Source organism: Hemicordylus capensis, chromosome 1 (genome assembly GCF_027244095.1).
Source record: "Hemicordylus capensis ecotype Gifberg chromosome 1, rHemCap1.1.pri, whole genome shotgun sequence".
NCBI classification, from domain to species: domain Eukaryota; kingdom Metazoa; phylum Chordata; class Lepidosauria; order Squamata; family Cordylidae; genus Hemicordylus; species Hemicordylus capensis.
The window spans coordinates 399,015,006-399,028,557 of NC_069657.1; the positions used below are offsets into that span (position 1 = coordinate 399,015,006).

Below are 13,552 nucleotides of genomic sequence, written 5' to 3' on the forward strand. Positions count from 1 at the left end.
TAGACCTGTTCACAACCTCAGAAAACACGAAGTGCACCCATTTTTGTTCAAGAGTGGATCACAACCCACAATCACTGGGGGATGCCTTCCAGACAGACTGGTCTCGGGAGACGCCATACATGTCCCCACCATGCCAATTGATCAGCCGTGTGGTGGCACGCCTGCTGACTACTCCAGCATCCTGCATTCTAGTGACTCCATGGTGGCCAAGGCAACCATGGTTTCCACAGGTACTCAAACTATCGGGAAACCAGTACCAGAGATTGCCACAAGAACTGGATCTTTTGACACAAGACAACGGTCATATCATACACCCAGACATACTCATACTCCATCTGACGGCATGGTGAATTGGCTTCTGAGTAACATATTACTCAATTGTAGGAAGCCTTCTACCAGGCATGACTACTTTGGCAAATGGCTGCATTTTAAGACCTTTGCCAGAGTACATGGTTTTCGCCCTAGAAAAGCTACCATTAAGGGCATAGTCTTCTATTTGACTATGTTGAAATTGCAGGGTTTGGGTAATATGTTCCTTAAGGTTCATTTGGCAGCACTCTCTTCCAAACATCCAGGCTGTCATGGTAAGATTCTTTTCTTTTACCCAGAAAGCAGAGCCTTCCTAAAAAGCCTCATGAATGTATTCCCACCTATTCGTATTCCTATAGAACCATGGAACATATCCTTGGTTCTCTCATCATTGACCCAGAGACCATTTGAACTGATGGGTACTGTGTCATAGGCTCTCCAGACAAAGACTTTCACACTGGCTAGTTGAACTAATTGAACTAATTTTCATGTGCTACGACATACAGAAGGTCAAGCCTCCATCTATAGTCAAGGCACACTCTACTACAAAGGTGGCAACATCAGCAGTTCATGTGTCACGAATAAGTATGATGGACATATGTAAAGCAGCAAACATGGTCTTCAGACCTACCTTTTAAAGACATTATGTTGTGGATATTCACTCAGTGGCAGAGCCCCCCCTTCGGTTGGGCAGTTCTAAAGAAGGTGCTCTAATTACATCTAATTGAGCTCACCAATCACCCATTTTGTGACGGAAGCATGGATAAACAGGTTGTTTACCTATAACAGGTGATCTTTTGGTGATCCATGTTAACTAACAAAATGTGCCTGGCCTCCCTCCTGCTAGGATGCCTCCACAGGAATAATCACATACCTGTCCTTATCCATCCATGTTTCATCAGTCCTCACACTGAGCAACTGGTGCTCTAACCGCTGGAAATAATGGGTGCACCTTGCACACATTATTTGCACTTGAACCCAGAGTCATAAAGAACCTCAAGGAGCTGAAGAATTTTTCTATGGGGGTTACTACGCAGGCACAGAACCCATTTTTGTGAGTGAACATAGACCACCGAAAGATCACCAGTTACAGGTAAGCAACCTGTTTTCTAAAAAAATAATATTTACAGAATAAAGAACAAATTTGAAATAAGCAAAAATAAAAGTATTTGACCGTCTGTTTTCTAAACAATCTGAATGCAGCTCTAATCTCCAAACATTTTAGTGCATACATGATGGTCTGTACAATATAAGACAGTGTTGGAATGTATTTCCGCACTTCAAATAAAAACTTTCTTCCAGTTCAGAAAAGATTGGTTACATATACTCAGAGTTTTGAGATATTTATTTTACATCTGGAATGGAAACAAAACACTCTTGAAAAACCTAGCTCTGGTTTCGTGTACATGGTATAGAATAGATCAGAGTTTATTTTTACAAGTTACTTTGCCAAAGGGTTTAGCTGCTGTCTGAATGATTTATCCTAGTTAAATGAGAAGGGTTAAACATATTCTGGAAAACAGATACTTTTACTCTTGTAATAACTACACTTCGGAGAGCTCTCAGGAACACCTAACATTCACTATTGCATTCTCATGGTTGCATCATGACTCACATATATCTTCTTTCATGAAACTCCCCTTTTAAGTTCAGACAGCATTAATTGAATCTTTGGTTGAATTCAGATGACCACTTTCCATGAGAAAGAGTCCCATACTAGGCATACAAGTACAATATGTTAAGATCTAGTCATCAGTAACAATGTGCATGAAACAGATTTTGTATTTTGTTTTGAGCTCAAAACAAAACACAGATGGCTAAAACATTTCATCAAAACAGCTATCAAACTGGTTGTTTTGACAGAACAAAAACTGAAACATTTTGAGTAGGGATGTACATTAAGCGGATTTTGTGTTCTGCTTGAAATGAAATGCAAATGGCTGAAGCATTTAGTCAAAGCAGCGGCTGAGCTGGCTGTTTTGAGGAAACGTTTTGAGTGTTTGGGCCATAGGGAACAATGGGGAAATGCAAAACACCCATTGTTCCACATGGGTAGCTCCTAGGGACACCAAAGTGGGTTGGGTGGTAGGGCATGATGGGTGCTACCTACCATCCAACCAACAAAAGAAATGGACAAGTGGGCAATTTTAAACACATTTTTAACCGTTTCCCCAACCCCCGGAGGATCCTTTGCAAACCCTGATTTTGCAACGCTGCCTTGAAAAACCATGCAGAAGTATTATTTTAACACACATTTTAATATATTTTTATTTAAAACATTTATATACAACCCAGAACGCAAGTACATGGTAAAGGGTATCTGCCCATCCCAACAGAGAACACAAATTTCAAACACAGTCCAAAAATGGCCAAAAAAGAATTACTGACTCACAATGCACTGCTAGTCACAGTGCTTGCACTGCAATAACATCATTGGCACAAGTTGCTCCCTCACCCACAATTATGACTCCTTCCTAGCATTGCCACAGCTGCCACAGCAGCACCATTAGCAACAAGTATAGCCATAAGCTCAACTTCAGCCACGTTTTGATTGAGTACACCTTGCAATGCAGATTGCAGAGCAGTGAGTGAAGCACAATTTAGTCTCAAGGCCAGACATGGTGCTCATCACAGCAATCACCAAGAAATATCAACACACACACACACACACAGCTGACACTGTCCATTTCTCACCACAACACTATCTCACAAGCAAAGCAAACCACAAATCAAGGAAGGCAGGCACCCAAGTTCTGCCTTTGTCAATGAGATCCAAAACCAGATAGTTATAGCAACAGCAGCACAGCATATTATACTCAGTGCTGAGAAAACCACAAAATCAAACCTTCCTTCCTCCTCTCCTGATGTATCCTCTCAAGAGAGGCACACTGTAAGGGGCCTCTCTCTCCTCCCCCCTCCTCCCAGCCAATTGGGGCACAGTTGCCCATGACAACACTTGATTTGTATAACAAGCCAACCAAGAAGCGTAAGAGGGTTGTTTTGTTCTGAGCCCTTTAAAACAGGCCTTTTATTTAAAGGGCATTTTGTTTCAAACTCAAATCACTTGAAATGGTGACATCGAAATGTTCTGCATATCCCTAGTCATCAATATTACCTGTTCATCTTAGGTTTTCACGTTCAGACTTTTTCTCTTTTAAACATTTGCGTCCATTTGTCAACATTGACTAGAATGGCTGTTACAAACTTTCATTTATTTATTTCAGCCACATCTGCCTGGTTTATCTGACAATATAAATGAAGTGGAATTTCATCCAAAGGATTATGATCGCATAATGTCAGTTATATCAAGAGAAGGAGAAAAAATTCCGGTATTTTAAAAAAACTCTAATTCAGAATGGAATTTCAGTTGTTTTTCCCTCTCTGGACATTTGATTAAATTAAAAATAAAATGCTATTGCTTTGTACAAAAGATTAGAGGAAGAAGATTCTTTAGTTAGAATACTTTAGCGGAATAGAATCTCCCCACTCCCAAAGAACTGAATATGAGAATCTTTCAAAAGTAGTGTGTAGTTAATTTTTAAAGTTCACTTTTGATGGCTATGGATAGGATAGAATGCTAATATTTGTTAATTAAATATATTGCATTTTAGCTATTTTTAATATATGTATGTTTTTAACATTCTTGTTAACACTGAAATTTTGGAATGGTGTGAACTATACATTAAAAATAAGGGTAGGTAGTGTGCTTTGGCATATTTTGTGCATTAAAATATCAATGTTCTAGTTCTTTCTGTCTCAGCAAATAGTATTGTCTTGTGAAGTGGGTTTCTGCTCATTGGATGACGTAGGCAAAACAGAGCAGAGCCCTTATATATTGGAGGAGCACAACCACCCTAGCTTTCCTTTGTGTTTGTCTGCTGTGCATCTGCATCCTATGTGTGCTATCTACACTAAGTCTGCCTTTAATGTGCACTAAGTTTAATGAAATTTACTCTGAAATAGTTTTGCGTAGGATTGCAGGTTTTCTCACAGTTCTTGTTTGTACTTTAGAATCCTTATTCTCTTCATCTTACTAGTTCTCTCTCTTACTCCCATTCCCCGCCCCCCAGGCAAGTTTAAAATAAAACAAACAAATGAAATTAGTGTGGTTCCTTCCTTTTCTATCTTTATTCCTTCTCTACTTTCTGTTGAGGAAAAAGGAAAAAGTCTGTAAAAGATCCCTTCCCAATTTGCTATCAAAGAAACCTCAATCCTCCTTGGAGTCTGAAGAAGGCCCTTCCTCCTAAAGGTGTCAGAACTGAAATGCCAGCCTGGAGCTAAGCAGCCATTATTGGGCTATTACTCTTATTCCAGTATGCCAAGAATGAGTGAAGGCTGCAGAGTCTGACCAGCCTAACCTGGTTCCTTACCAGCACTCTCATCATTTAGGACAAAGTGGGAGGGACCTCTCATTTTCCAAGGTGGCAGGTTGGGGGCACCTTCCAGAATCTCAATGAACCCCATTCATGCATTACCTCAGGCAATGTGTGCAACAGTGTTGGAATAGTAATATCTGCCATATTGAAACTCTTGAGTCAGTCTCTTAGAATCTAACCTTTTTCTATAGGGGGTTAGGAGTGGGTCCTCAGATTCACCATGGTCTTCTGGTAGCATATAAATGTACCTGCTTGGTATTCCTGTGTGAAAAAATCCTTACTCACCGTTTTATTTCCTGAGAAGTCATCCTCACTATAACAATTAAAGCACTATGGATATGACCTGGCTGCTTACATGGTTCTTAAATTACCAAGAGAGGAGGAAGACCTTCCAGATTGGGATCTAGTGCATGCATATCTTGGTGTTCACAGATACCACTGTTGCATATCTGAATCATTAGATGGAGGGCTGGGCAGGGAAAGTAGGGTTGCAACTTCAACGCAACCAACAAGTTGATCAAGCAGTTGACAACCAACAAGTTGATTGTCAAAAGGAGATCTTTCCCCGACACCATCCAAAATTCGCCAATATTTTTCACAGTATCAATTAATTAACACCTGCAGGATTGCTTTCAGTTGCCATTGATGCAAATTCCTGGTGATTTAAAGCCAAACCTCGAGGGCTGACAAGTCTAGGAGGAAGGGGATAGTTAAATGCGGGGTGTGTGGGGAGAGAGAGACAATTGTTCTTTATAAAAAGTGCAAGAGTGCCAAGGCAAGGTCACTTTATGATATAGTCACTTTACCGAAACGAAGCACTTTTAGACCTATTCAGTGCCTGGATGGATGACTATTTGAGAACCCCATATACACATGTTTGAGTTTCTAGTGGAAGGAAGATGGGATAGCCGTGAGAAAAATAAAGAGCCCTCCCTCTTACAATGGTGAGAAATATTAATGAGGAGTGTTTATATAATAATAAAGAGCATTGCACATTATGTATTAATAAGGAATGTGAATAGTGCAAATAATGGGTAAGAATAGTGGAGGAAGGTAACAAGACAAGAAGGTCTATGCTACAATCAATGACTTCTTCACTAGAACATGTTTCAAATAGCAGTGACAACTTTTGAAAGATCACCACCCTTAAGAGCAGAAAGCATTTCATAGTATATTATTCACAATGGTCTCCATGTCAAACACCTTTCTTCCCTTCTTATAAGTTTGTCCTTGAGAGGTTGCTTGGTTTAGAGGTAAACCCAGGGGTGGATTAAGCCTTCACTGCCTGTAGGCAGTGAAGGCTGCACAACGGCTGCTGCGGAGAGCGGGGGATGAGAGACCAGTTTCCCCCTTTTACATTAAAATGCCTCTGCCTGCACGGCAGAATGGGGCAGCTACAGTGAGGACTGGAAGGGTTGTGGTGGGGGAGGAAATTTCCCCATTTTACCTTAAAGCAGTTTCTGCTGCATGGAGAAACAGCAAGGGAGAGCTTCTTCCAGCTCCCCTCCTCCCTCCCAAATGAGTGCACACCCTGAAGCTGTCCAGCCTTCACTGGCTGCCCCCTATCCCGCTGCTGTGGCAGCATTTAGAATTAAAAAGTGGGGGCTTCATTGTTGCCACCCCTACCGTCCTGGGGGCGGGGGAGGCAAGAGGCGTAATCTCTCACCACCACCACCACCGCCAGCAGCGGCAGTTGTAAGTTTTTTTTAAAAGAAAAAACTTTTTTCTCGCCCCAAGATCTGCTGCTCGCCCAGGATTCGCCGCCATAGGCAACTGCCTCTTTTGCCTCTGCGGTAATCCACCTATGGGTAAACCTTTGTTAGCTGGGCAAAGAGTCACCTTTCAAAATAATGATTCTCTTTATATTTAGCAGGGAGAGAGCAATGGCCTTGTTCAGTTCAAGCAAAACATTGCTCCAGTGGTTGTTGCTGATGTCTGCTTTGCGCTTCTTTTTAGATTGTGAGTCCTTTGAGGACAAGAAACCATCCTTTTCCTGCTATTATTTTTTCTTTGTAGACCACCTTGGGGATTTTTTGTATTGAAAAGCGCTATAAAAATAGTAGTAGTAGTAGTAGTAGTAGTAAATTTTTAGATATGCTAGACCTAGGATGGTTGTGTCCCTCCCATGCTGCCAAGGGCTCCAGTCTGATTTGTCTGCCTCATCCACTGGGCAAGGACACAGAAACCACTGGGATTCACCAGTAAGTACCAATCTTTCCTTCTCAGATGTTTATATAGTGATACTAAAATAATGAGGTTTTCATATATAGACCCAATTTTGAACAATTTTAAACCAATTTAATGTTTCAGTTGGACACCCCAGTGAATGCAAAAGGACCTGTAGAGCTCTGGCTGATGGATCTATTGAAAATGCAACAGTCTTCTTTACACTGTGTAATCCGGGCAGCATTTTATCAGATTAGTGATCCGGGATATCAGCTGCTGAACTTCCTTTATCATTTTCCAGCACAGGTGAGAAGTTTCAAAAGCAGTTTATGGTTCAGCCATGATGCCATAAGATGAGGCATGCTTCGCTGGCTTGAGATCTATGCATTTGTGATAATACATTAGGAGTAAGCATTAGGGATGTGCACGGAACCACAGCGGGGAGGCTCGAAGGGGGCAGGGGTGCTTCTTTAAGAGTGGGGGAAAGTGCACTTACCCTTCCCACTGCTTTCCCCCTACCTGTGTCTGTTTACTTGCAAGCCCATCAGGGTGGCAGTGTACCTCCCTACCACCCCATTGCCCCCATTGTCTAGATATGACCGGAAATCTCTGATGCACTTGCGCGTGCTGGCACATTCACGGGCACGACATGTGTCTGTGCATGCAGGTGTGTTAGAGACTTCCAGTCATATCCGGACAACAGGGGCAACAGGGTGGCAGGGAGGTATGCTGCCACCCCGATGGTCTTGCAAGTAAATGGACGCCGGTGGGGGGAAAGCGGTGGAAGGAGTAAGTGCACTCTCCCCCACTCTTGAAGCTAGACACCCCCTGCAGTCGAACTGGTGGAACTTCCAGTTCCGTGCACATTCCTAGTAAGTATGGGAAACATCAAGTTACATTTCAGTTCCCTGGGTTCCCAATGAAATTAATGGGACTTAAATCCTTAAGGTTGGCTGGATTGTCACCAGGATGTTTCATTTCAGAATGTCAGGAACTCCCAGGACTAAAACCGGAAGACCTTGACTCTATGTGCAGCTTTCCCATGTGGCAAGCCACTAGTTTGCAGTTTGGAGCATGTTCGCTGGGCTCTCCTATAGAGGAAAGCCTATAAATCCTTCTTCTTTGAGCTAGGACCTTGCCTGAGCAACAGTTGTCTTCTTAGATCTGGTGTGTTCTGGACTCCTCCTTGGTAATGACTCTTGTCTCTTGGTTCCCAGCACCTGACTCCAACTTGACTATTGCCAATGAATCAGCCCTGAGAAGTGTGCTTGGTGATGGATGTATCTTGTCAGTAATCCTGTACAAAGATCAGAGGGATGAAGAGCAGGGGAAGAAAAATTAGTGCCTGTGCTGTCATGTGAGTGGCAGATATCAGGGTCAGAGCACAGTCAGAAGTCATGCAGCATGATCCCCAACATTGGATTTATTTATTATGTATCTGAAAGGTAGATTTTAGAAAAAGAAAGTGTTGAGGTCATCACTGGCCTGATGGAGAGCTCTATGTTGAAGAAGTTGATATTTGTCATTCTTCTGCTGCCAAGAATGAGACAGAGTTGAGACTTGCTTCTACTCAGTTTTTATTGTGCTATAACACAGTGCACCATGGCATCACCCTGTCACCAACAGGAAGGAGGGGGAGGGAGATAGCACAACTCATTCTGCTCATGGCCATTTCTCTCTCCCCAATGTTTGGGGTACCCTGTCCACTTGCCTGGCAACTTACCCAGTTGCCTTCTAAACTGCCAAGGGGGTGTTGCCCTGTTGGACTTCTGTTATAATTGTCTGCCTGATCTCCTTGCTGACCCATTGCTCCAGGTCTGGTAGCACTGGGAAACTGCCACCAGAAGGTGTGCTAAAGAGCCCCTCCCCTGGTCTCCACCCTCCTGCTTCCCTGACTAGTTGTACTGTGGTTCAGTAGGACTTGTAGAGGCTTCTGCTTGGGTCCTAGGGGCCCCTCATTCACAGAGATGGATACAGAGAGTAGCCTGTCAAGCACCCAGCCACTGCCAGTGGGGCTCAGTTCAGTGTGTGTGTGTGTGTGTGTGTGTGTGTGTGTGTGTGTGTGTAGACTGACAATGTGATAAAACAGATCATATGTTATCAATATGCTGATGACACCTAAATCTATTTCTCCATGTCATCATTATCAGCCCAGCAATGGGCTAAATGAGGGTAATTAATCAAATCTGAATCCAAACAAGACAGAGATGCTCACTGTAGGATGCCTAGAAGAATGGGATAGATCTTCCTGTTCAAGATGAAGTTATACTTCCCAGAAAGAGCAGGTATACAGTTTGGGAGTGCTTTTGGATCCTGACTCACCCTGGTATCTCAGGTGGAGGCCATGGCAAAGAGTGCTTTCTGTCAGATTCAGAAATATAACAGCTGCGACCATCAAAACAGTGGTGCATCAGCTGGTAATCTCCAGGCTTGTCTACTGCAATATGCTCTACATGGGGTTGCCTTTATACACTGTCTGTCTGGAGACTTCAAAATGTGAGATTTGTCAGATTTGTCTCTGAGGTAACCCAGAGTGACCACATTATCATACCTGTCAACATTTCAGAATGAGAAAAGGGAACATTGGGTAAAATTCCCCCCCTGCCTGAATTAATGCCCCATCCCTTACCCAGTAGGACACACACACACATACAAATCTGGCAAATTTCTTTTTTGACGACCCACTGGGATATGCATAGCACAATGAGAATTACGAAAGCACCTCCAGAATAAACAAAGTGTAGCAAACAGGGTCTCAGAGGACACTTTTCGCCTGCTTTTCCACCAGCTATATAGTCTTTGGAATACCTGACAATATAGATCATTAAATATGCAGATAACAATAACAATCAAATCAATGATGCAACGTAGTCATGCTAGCTGGGGATAAGCAAGAACTTTTTATATATTCCCTTCTGTCTTTAGCAACTTACGATGTTATCCAAACTTCATTGTGGCCTTGAAACTTATATCATAATATACCATTATGCCATTGTATGACACCATTATATCATACCACAGGAACCATGAATATTGCAGTCCCCAAGGTTTTGTGAAAATAGAGGCATTAGCCATAATTGTTTCTGCAATTTTTTAAAAAAGTGATCCACGCACAGGTTCAGTCCTGCCACTTGAATTAGCTGAATGCACTACTTTTTACACCCGACATGCTCAGGGGAAGGTTGATATTTTTTTGCAGGGGGCGTATTTTTTAGAAGAAACTCTGAATAAGATATTTCCTACTGATCTGCAGAAACCAAATTGTGAAAGGAACAGGTGGCTGCTACTGCTGGACCCTTCAGCGATTGTGTCATGGCATTGAGGAGGCTCTAGACTGCCAGGAGCCTCCTCCTCTTCCTCCATATCCATCTGCAAAGGGGGAGTGTTGAAGTAGAGGGGGGGAGGCGGCGGCAGCAAAACTGAGAATGTGGCAGCCCTCCCTGGGACTCTGGGATACAGTTTAAAAAACATGGCTGCCCCAGTTTAAAAATGGGGCAGTTGGCAGGTATGCATTATGCCTGTTTTTAAACAGTTGCATTGGCTACAGATTAGTTTTCAGGCAAAATATTAAGTGCCAGTATTTACCTTTAAAGCCCTGGATGGCTTAGACCCTTAGAGAGTGCTACCTTCTGCATGATCTTTGCTGCACATTGAGGTCTTCTAGAGAGATCCGTCTCCAGCTGCCACTGGTTCGCTGAGTGGCAACTTGGGATTGGGCCTCCTTTGTAGCTGCTCCTAGGTTGTAGAATGTGCTCCGCATAGAAATTTGAGGCTTAACAACACTACTGGCCTTCACGAGAGCCCTTAGGACTCAGTTTTTACGTCTAGCCTTCCAGGATTTTAAAATAGATTTAGATAGCTTTAAATTGTGTCAGATTTTTAAAAATGTTTTCCATGTTTAATTGACATTTTAATTTATAGTGTAATTTTGTTGTTTTAATTATTGTAAACTAAAGCCAAGAGCTGTAAGATGGGACAGTAAAAAAAAAATAAAGGCAGTTCTTGCAATTTCATGAGCTGTGTTACCTGAAGCAATAGCATTGAGGCCTACAGACAAGTTTATTTTTGAGGGCAGAGTTGCAGTGGGAGACAGGACCCTGGACCAGGTAGGTATTGGAAAATATTTGCTGACTATATGCACTACCAAATTTGTCATAGTTGTTCCTAGTTTTTATAGCATTATAATACACAGGGGTGTTTTTTTTAATTCCAAAGGTTGAGAGTATCTTCTGGCTGGAAGCATTATAACAAGCTCTCAAAATGGCTTCCTTAGGTCTTTTACTTTTTGGAAGTGTCAGATCTACAACATAGTGGGTGGCAACTCCAGTTGTTTTTTAATTGAGGTGTTTGTTTTTTTAAAGTATTATCTCTCTTCTTCACTAGAATATGGTAAAAGAATTTACAGTTTTGCTTATTAGCGTCTCTGAATGTAAATGAATAAGATGATAGAGAAGCGCACTCTTGAAATTCCCTAATTTATTTTCTGCATACAGAGGCAAATCTGTAGCAAAAGCCCATTGGTTTAATTGTTCTAGTTAATCACTCTAAATCTAAATTATAGTTTAAAACTATGAACCATTTGGCTATTTGTTATAAACTGAAATGTATTATAAATGTTCATATGCATTTTTATTGCTAATTTGTTAAATGTATAGGTAGGGTTGCTGGGAATTCAGATGCTGTGGACACATGATTCAGAAGAAGCCTTAACCAATGCAAAAGATGATAGAAAAGTCATGTCTGTAACCAATCAGAAATTTCTGGATATTCTAAATACGCTTATTGGCCAGACTACTCATGATCTTTCCAAGTTTGACAGAGTGAAGTTTGAAACTCTGATTACCATTCACGTTCATCAGCGTGATATATTTGATGATTTGGTAAAGTATGCATATGTTTATTTCTTAAATGTTAATAAGCAATGTTAATATGTACCTAACCACTGTGGTAGCTGGGATTGTTTGGGATAGTCTACTGAGACAATTCTCTTTCAAAGTACTTTCTAACAGTCCAATCTTGTAGCCATTGCAACCAGTACCAAACCCAGAGGTGCCATTTCAGTGGGAAGGGTGTGAATTGGAGTAACATTGAAAAGCCCCCTCTTAGATACAGTATATATTCAGTATTAAACTGCCAGAAAGCAGTGCTTTTAGGAACAGTTCTTGTGGCTATATTTTATACTTTTTAATAATTAGAAATACAACTGTTCCAGAGGGATACTGTATTTTTGCACATATAACCTGCAGGCTATTCATTTTTTTGCAAATAGATGGGGGTGTGGGAACTTAAAGGGGTCTGGGCTATTTATTAAGACATTAAGACAGACCACCACATTTCTCTCCCTGCCGTCCTATTTCTTTCCCCCATCGCTACTGCCTCCATTTTTCTCCCTGCCATCCCCACCATCAGGGCAGCATTTCTCCTGCTTGCCACATTGTTCCGTCCTCCAGGCACGCAGGTCAGCACTGGCCATGCTTCACCCCTGCATCTTCATAGCCAGTGCTGGGAAGGAAAGCCCAGCAACGTCCTTGTGCCGACACGCCTGCCCAGGATCTTTGCAGAAGAAGAAGGTGCAGGGAGCAGCTGAGTGTGGGCTTTCCATTTGACTTTTAACGATGTTAATGAACTGCGAGCTCTAGGCAGATGTGGACTCTTGCTGTGGGCGGGATATGTGCACATGTATGGTAATCTACGTGTGATCTGAAATGCAAGAGGAGACTATCTCTCAAGAAAGAAGGCTGTTTTGTCCACAGGATATTGCCTTGTTTAAAACAGAATAATTGGATACATTTTGGAAGTAAATCACAAACAACCCCACCATATTCAAACCAATACTTAAACTGGAATAGATCAGGCTTTAAGGTGTTTGATTACCACCTACTCTTTAAAACATAGGTGCTGTAGTCTCCCAGGGCATGTTATGCTGTCCCTAAATAAGTGTGGGAGTAGCAAAACATCATATCCCTGAATATTTGTAAACCACCCAGAGTTTGTAATATTTGTAAATGGCCCAGAGACTTGTGTTTTGGGCAGTATACAAATATGTTATTAATAAATAAATAAATAAATAAATAAATAAATATTAACTTTAGGGAGACTTACATTAAGCCAGGTAGTGTGAAGAAGACACCCATTTCCAGAGCTCTGAAACGGAAGCATGTTAGCTTCAACAATCCTGGTGCGGAGATGCCACTCACACATAGTACATTTTTAACCCATATATCCTTAGTCCCCAGAAATCTCTAATAGTGACTTATTCATCTGGCTATATGTTCAGTGAGAACCACAGGTCATTAAGGCTTCACTTAATAATAACTTTTTAAAATCTCATGTGTAAAAGTAGAAGAAGTGTGATTGATTGATTGATTGATTGATTAAGTGCCATCAAGTCGGTGTCGACTCTTAGCGACCACATAGATAGATTCTCTCCAAGTCTTCAACTTGGCCTTCAATGTTTCTCAGTGCTGCATTCATTGCGGTTGTGATCGAGTCCATCCACCTTGCTGCTGGTTGTCCTCTTCTTCTCTTTCCTGCAACTTTCCCCAGCATTATAGACTTTTCAAGGGGGCTGGGTCTTTGCATAATGTGACCGAAGTATGATAGTTAGAAGTGTGATAAAGTCTATAAATACAAAAATTGAGCACTTTTACTTAATAAAGTGATAATTAATTAATAGGAGAGAAGGTAGAGGTGTGTTTAGA

The 13,552-nt window shown here is 41.7% G+C and overlaps 1 protein-coding gene across 2 annotated transcripts in view; it reads left to right on the forward strand.

Moving 5' to 3' along the window:
- The window catches only part of DNAH8 (dynein axonemal heavy chain 8), a 390,116-nt gene that overhangs the window by 179,933 nt on the left and 196,631 nt on the right, over positions 1 to 13,552 (forward strand). For both annotated transcript variants that reach the window (XM_053305243.1, XM_053305251.1), the window contains 3 exons: positions 3,534 to 3,638; positions 6,996 to 7,157; positions 11,507 to 11,731. In XM_053305243.1, the coding sequence (XP_053161218.1) occupies positions 3,534 to 3,638; positions 6,996 to 7,157; positions 11,507 to 11,731 (492 nt within the window). The remainder of the gene's footprint in view (positions 1 to 3,533; positions 3,639 to 6,995; positions 7,158 to 11,506; positions 11,732 to 13,552) is intronic.